Below are 6,834 nucleotides of genomic sequence, written 5' to 3'. Positions count from 1 at the left end.
CAGAGACGGGCACCAGGAGGATCTTCTGGTGGGTCAGTCTGACACTGAGGACTTAGCTTGAGATGTGAGCACATGTACTTCCTCAGCTAACAGACACTAAACCTAGGGGCAGACCTAAGTCTCCAACTCCTAGCCTCCTATGGGGCAGAGTCAGGACTGGTAATCTTGACCTTTCCATACAAAACTATGTGGGCTGAATACATTGGAATATTAAACAAAGAATTTGTACTGCAAATCTGTTTTATAAAGTGTCCCCACAGGACATCCAGAGAACCTGGATTAGAGGCCCCCGACCTTCTGTAGGTTCTAAGTAACATTCAGACAATCCATGGTGCTGCACCGTAAGGAGGGAGACAAAGGAAAACTCAAGAGATCTTAAACTGGCCCAATGATAGATGGTTAAGAATAAGGAATTAATATGAAATACGAGACCAGACAAGCCCATTTATGTCTTCTACACCTCGGGACATCATTCCTTCCGCCCCCATACTCTTCTGCAGGGATTCTCAATCTGTGGCCCTCCAGCTGTTGTAAAACCCAAACTCTCACCATGCCCTGCTGTAGGCTGTCTGGGCATGCTGGAAGTTGTAGTTATACAACATCTGGAGGGCTGCAGGTTGGGCATCCCTGGTCTACTGGATTTGGTGATGTAGACGCCATTATTAACCAAATTCACGGCAACAGAAGCTCAGACTAAAAATACCAGGAGACGGGATGTACAAGTATATAATATTTATTACACAGATCAGGAGAAGAGATCCCAGGTCATGGAGGACAGACGCTTGTTACAGGAGACATAGATCTGAGAAGAATCCTCCCGGTCAGCTGGAGATCAGGGCAACGGCAACCTCATTGAGGAACTTGTCACAGGCCGACTTGTCTACATCTGGGAAATGCTTGACGATGACCTCCAGTAGACAACCACACAGCAGCTGGGGGATGGATGATGGGAGTTAATGCACACAACTCTTATAAGTGCTCATGCACACAGCCGTATAATTGCAGATCAGATGTGGAGATTGAAGATTTGTTATTGGTATTACCTAGATTCCATTTTGCCCAGAAATGGCACCACTTGTCCATGGGTTCTGTAGTGCAACACCATTGACAGTGATTGTGGAGGAACTGCAGTACCAGATACAGCCATGGGCAAGAGTGGCACCATTTTTCAGCAGACTTTCTGCTCCCCACTGGACAGATCTGCTCCTCACCTTGATGGTGTCCACACTGAGCTTGAGCTTGTTGGTGTGCATCTCCCGCAGTGTGGCCAAGTTCTCCTGCAGTTTTACATAGTGGTTGAGGGCATCATTAATGGCGTGGATGATCTTCCCTCCATGTGTCTTCAGATCCTGACTGCCGGGGGTCACGTCCATGTGAGTGAAGTGGGACTTGGTGTCTGGATGGTGCTGGAAGAGACTGAGGAAAGAGGAGCATCCGGTGTTATAGGAGAACAATGTACTTACCCCATGTACCAAGGAAATAAAGATGGCCAGACACTAAGGGGGCGGGAAGGAAGTATTAAAGTGCTTCTGTCACCCCCCAATTTTCAGTTTTTGACTTTATATTTGTTAATGTAAGCAGATTCCATATATGCCCCTCTTACCTCGAACTGTGCAGTAATTCCAGTAAAAAAAAAAAAAAAAAAACCACACGTACTTTTATTATATGTAAATTTCTTCACTACCAGCAAGTTGGGCGGACTTGCTGGTAGCTGCCGCATCCTCTGTCTTCTCTTCCGGGTGTAGGGCTGACGTCATCGGCGCAGGCGCACTGAGGAAGGAGCGGCCGTCCTTCTCTCAGAGCACGGTGCAGGCGCGGAATTTGAGGCTGCAGGCGCTCGCTGGCCCTGTCAATCAAGTGGAGGAGGGGGCGTTTTTTCAAACAGAGGATGCGGCGGCTACCAGCAAATCAGCCCAACTTGCTGGTAGTGAAGAAATTTACATATAATAAAAGTATGTTTTTTTACTGTAATTACTGCACGAGGTAAGAGGGGCATATATGGAATCTGCTTACATTAACAAATATAATAAGTCAAACTGAAAAATGGTGGTGGGGGGAGGGGGGGTGGCAGAAGCCCTAAGCCTCTTTCACATGTCAGTGTTCTCCACAGACAGCACTCGTCGCCATTCATTTTAATGGGTGTATTCACTATGTTTTAACATGTCTGTGTTGATGCATGCTCTATTTTGTCCATGTTCACGGATCCATCACCCCAATTATAGTCTAAGGGTCCGTGAAATCCATGGGTGCAACACAGATGCCACGGATCATTAGGAAGAGATACTATGAAAATTATTTCTCAGCTGTGCAGGGTCAGTGAAACACGGACAGCAAAAAACAAACAAACACTGAAACATGGACCCAACATGAATCCTTCACGGATGCGTCACTGACCACCTTCTCGAACGTGTGAATGAGGCTTTAGGAAGACATCGCTACCTTCATGTGATAGCAGCGCCTCACCGGTCTGATTGTATTGTGCTTCAGTTCATTGAAGTGAATGAGGCTGAACTGATATCAGTCTGAGGACAGGTGTAGCACTGGGACAGAAAGCAGCCAATTTATTTAAATCATATGGAACCCTCTAGTATTTGTTTTACATTTTAACTGATTAACCACGGAAATATAATAAAAATAAAATAAAAAGTGGCCAAAACCCATGACAGCTTACAGAGAGTCACTAGACATACGGGGTGTGATTATATGCAGAGTATAGCGCTTCTACCACCTTCAAAAAAAAAAAAAACTATTAATCATTTGTGAGAAATACTTTTAGACTTCTATGGACACTGTCTTTCTACCAACACATTCCCCTCCCCCACTGAGATAAACATGCATGCTCAGCTCCATTCCTGGATTACAGTTTTTCATGATCAAGGAAGATTCCAAACAAATCTGATACATTGTTGCATGTAGTGCAGGGGGCGGAGCACCAGGTGTAACAATGTATCAGCTCCTCCTTCCCAGCCCCTTGTAGCAGTGACTATCTGGCTCTGCCGCTCACCTCTCCATGGCTTCACCTCCAATCTTCTCAGCGTCAGCGTCAATCTTCACAAACAAGGGCTCCAAAGCCGCCTTCTCAGCATCTGATAGCGCCATCCTGGGATGTGACGCTCCAGCACAAGGGCCAATCTGCACTGAGGGGCCCCAGACTCCATCATCACCTTTATATAGGGAGGAATGGCTGCTGATCCAGCACACCTGGGGCCCTACAGGAGAGCCTGACAACCTGGCCTGGCTGACAACTCCTGGACTGGAGTGCAGACACAATCAGCTGGCGGCTCTTGTAGATTAGGGGAATGTTCACAGGACAGATTTTTGTTATGGATTTTCACTGACATTTAGCACCAAAGATAAATTCCCAATTATTTCAATGTTAATTCAAACATCGCTTTTTTCCCGCTTGTGGTTTTATAAGTCCTGCTGTTAGTTGTAATAAATTAGGCCAATGTTTTTATGTGATGTTTTTTGCTGTTTATTGCGTTCTTTGGTGCGTTATTTTTTTCATGAAAACCACCAGCTCCAGAACTTATCTGAACGTCTAAATATGAAACTCAGGGCAATAAAGCGAGTGTTTTTGCTCCTCTTGCATTTTTTTTTAAACACAACGGGGGAGTTTTATCAAAACTGGTACAAAGGGAATCTGGCTGAGCTGCCCATAGCAACCAATCAGATTTCACCTTTTATTTGTCAGAGCTTCTTTGGAAAATGAAAGATAGAAAATAAAAAGCGCTTCTACTAAGCAAAAACAAACAAACAAAAAACAAAACACATTTTTCTGGCATATTTTTAGTGGGAGAAAACGATTCCAGAGAGAATGTGTGCGAGGAGGAAACCTCAGGGTGGAGTAACACATGGTAGCGTTATCACTGTTGGGGGCACTGTAGGGGGCAGTATTACTAATGGGAGCATTCTAGAAGGGAATTACTATTGGTGGGACTATGAGGAGCAGTATTACTATTTCTTCAGGATAGTATTTGGGGGTATCGGGGGGCACAGCGAGCAGCAGGATAAGGGCTCATGCACACCGTGGCCGTATCACGGGCCGCATACAGGGGGTCCGCAATACAAGGGCATCACTTGAATTAGTCCGCAATCATGGAGATACGGAACGTAGGCATGGATCGGAAGCCCACGGAACCACTACGGAGTGGTTTTCTGTCCGTGCCTCCGCACCGCAAAAAAAGTAGTGCATGCACTACTTTTTTGCGGTGTGGACTGTCGGATGCGGATCGCGTACCCCATTCAAGTGAATGGGTCCACAATCCGCATGTGGCTGCCCCACAGTCGGTGCCCATGAATTGCGGTCTGCAACACAGGCCTGGCCAGCACACGGTCGTGTGTATGAGCCCTAACACTGTGGGGACTCCAGGTTGGGGGTGATGATGGAGAAGTGAGGAAGCTAAGACGTCTGTGTGTCGCACTCTGCAGAGACGAGGCGGCTGAGAAAAGATGTACGGACCAAATGGAGAAGATGATGACAGAGAAGATCTACATCGGAGGAGACGTCACCTGGGAGGCCCTGGAGGTGAGAGGTACGAGCTGCTGTATAGCAAGTACAGCAAAATGTGGTGTGCGGGGGAGGGGGGGTGACTTAGAGAACTGGGCCATATTCATTGGGGCTTGGGGTAACAGGAGTAAATCCACCACAGCAACACCCCATATGGGCTCATATACTGCTGTGGGGCTTGATTTTTTTCAGGATGAGATGTTTTCATTTTTTTTGATTGCCTGATATTCTGCTTTTTGTGACCAAAAAATGTCTATTTTGGTACTATTTTTTTTATGTCGATCACCTGACAGGGCAGATCATATTATATTTTTATGGATGTTACACACATGGCGATATCTAATATGTCTATTTTTTTTATTTTTTTTATTTTTATTTTCTAATTGAAAATGGCTTGCTGATGGGAAAGGGCTTTTTCTCTTTTTTTTTACCTATTATACTTATCCCAGTATGGGACTTCAACTTTTGGGAGTCGGGCGGTTTATTTCCATGGTGAAGCAGGAAGCCGTCCGCTCCCTGCTTTACTGTTCCGCTGGTCTCCGGCGCTCCCCGCTCAGGCCGCGCTGCTGGCAGGGGGAGGAGCGCTAAAAGCCCGGGAATCAGCCGCCTGCAGCGCGACGTATGTGTGTGTGAGCGCGTCCTGCTGCTGCTGGGAACGCAGGATGTGCCGATCATCAGGGAAGCAGGTATTTATTTATTTTTTAATAGAGCTGGAGAGGGCACTAGGGGCCAAAGGGGGTACAAGGAGGACATAACTACTGTGAGGGGGCACAATGTGGGCATTAGTCTTGTATTCATATCTGCTTATTTAAAAACCATTTAAAATAGGAATCTAAAGCGGGCTTTGGTAGAGGTACCAGCCAGTACCAAACCCAAGTTCGGATTGCCATTTTAATTGTTTTTAAATCCTCAGATATGAACACAGTAGGAATTCACCAAAGTCTCACGCGACTTTGGGCGAGATGAAGTTTGGCTCCACGAAGCCCATACATTTTAATGCTGTGCAGAAAATGCATTAACATTGAAGTTTTTGAACTAATTGACTTCAGATCTATGATCTGAAAGTCGATTCGCTTAAGGCCTCCTGCACACGAACGTGTGCGCCCCGCAAAGCACGAACACCGACCGTGGGGCAGCCACAGCGGATCGCGGACCCATTCACTTTAATGGGTCCGCGATCCACCCGTTCCGCGAAAAGATGGGAAATGTTCTATCTTTTTGCGGAACGGAAGTACGGGACGAAACCCCACGGAAGCACTACGGAGTGCTTCCGTGGGTTTCCGTTCCGTGCTTCTGTTCTGCATCTCCGGATTTGCGGACCCATTGAAATAAATGCGGAATGCCCACGGAACGGCGCCAATGTATTGCGGACCCACAAATGCGGTCTGCAATACGGCAACAGGCAGCACACGTTCGTGTGCAGGAGGTCTAAGCCTAATTAGAATGGGTTGGTCTTACAGAACCAGCACAGCGCCCCCTGCTAGGGATTTCCCTTCCTTACATAGTAACATAGTATATTAGGCCAGCTATACACGGGTACCGGCCGTGTGCATTCCGCATCACAGATGGCGGACTCATTCACTTGAATGGGTCCGCAATCACGGAGATGCGGAACGGAGGCACGGATCGGAACCCCACAGAAGCACTACGGAGTGCTTTCATGGTGTTTCTAGCCGTGCCTCCGCACTGCAAAAAAGTAGGGCATGCACTATTTTTTTGCGGTGCGGACTGTCGAATGCGAATCGTAGACCCCATTCAAGTGAAAGGGTCCGCAATCCGAATGCGGCTGCCCCACGGTCTGTGCCCGTGCATTGCAAACCGCAATTTCTTGTCCGCAGCACGGGTTTAAGGCTGAAAAAAGCCCTCCGTCCATTCAGTTCGGCCTGTTATCATTCAAGTTGATCCAGAGGAAGGCAAAAAAAAATCTGTGAGGTAGAAGCCAATTTTCCTCACTTTAGTGGGAAAAAATTCCTTCCCGACTCCAATCAGGCAATCAGAATAACTCCCTGGATCAACGACCCCTCTCTAGTAGCTATAGCCTGTAATATTATTACGCTCCAGAAATACATCCAGGCCCCTCTTGAACTCTTTTAGTGAACTCACCATCACCACCTCCTCAGGCAGAGAGTTCCATAGTCTCACTGCTCTTACCGTAAAGAATCCTCTTCTATGTTTGTGTAGAAACCTTCTTTCCTCCAGACGCAGAGGATGTCCCCTCGTCACAGTCACAGTCCTGGGGATAACTAGATGATGGGAGTGATCTCTGTACTGACCCCTGATATATTTATTCCTTGTGTGATTATTATTTTTGCTCTATCGCCACA

At 46.9% G+C, this 6,834-nt stretch overlaps 1 protein-coding gene across 1 annotated transcript; it reads right to left on the bottom strand.

Annotated features, from left to right (window-relative positions):
* Window positions 1-795: 795 nt before the first annotated feature.
* On the bottom strand, window positions 796-3,104 carry LOC120997559 (hemoglobin heart muscle subunit alpha-type-like). The gene is made up of 3 exons (XM_040427649.1): window positions 3,005-3,104; window positions 1,212-1,416; window positions 796-932 (listed from the first exon to the last, which is right to left on the bottom strand). Exons 1-3 carry the CDS (start codon window positions 3,097-3,099, stop codon window positions 822-824), a joined length of 411 nt encoding a protein of 136 aa, XP_040283583.1. The 5' UTR covers window positions 3,100-3,104; the 3' UTR covers window positions 796-821.
* Between the last annotated feature and the right edge of the window lie 3,730 nt (window positions 3,105-6,834).

The sequence above is a fragment of the Bufo bufo genome, chromosome 4 (genome assembly GCF_905171765.1).
Source record: "Bufo bufo chromosome 4, aBufBuf1.1, whole genome shotgun sequence".
Taxonomy (NCBI): domain Eukaryota; kingdom Metazoa; phylum Chordata; class Amphibia; order Anura; family Bufonidae; genus Bufo; species Bufo bufo.
The sequence above is the reverse complement of the archived record's forward strand: the minus strand, read 5'-3'. Positions and strand labels throughout refer to the sequence as shown.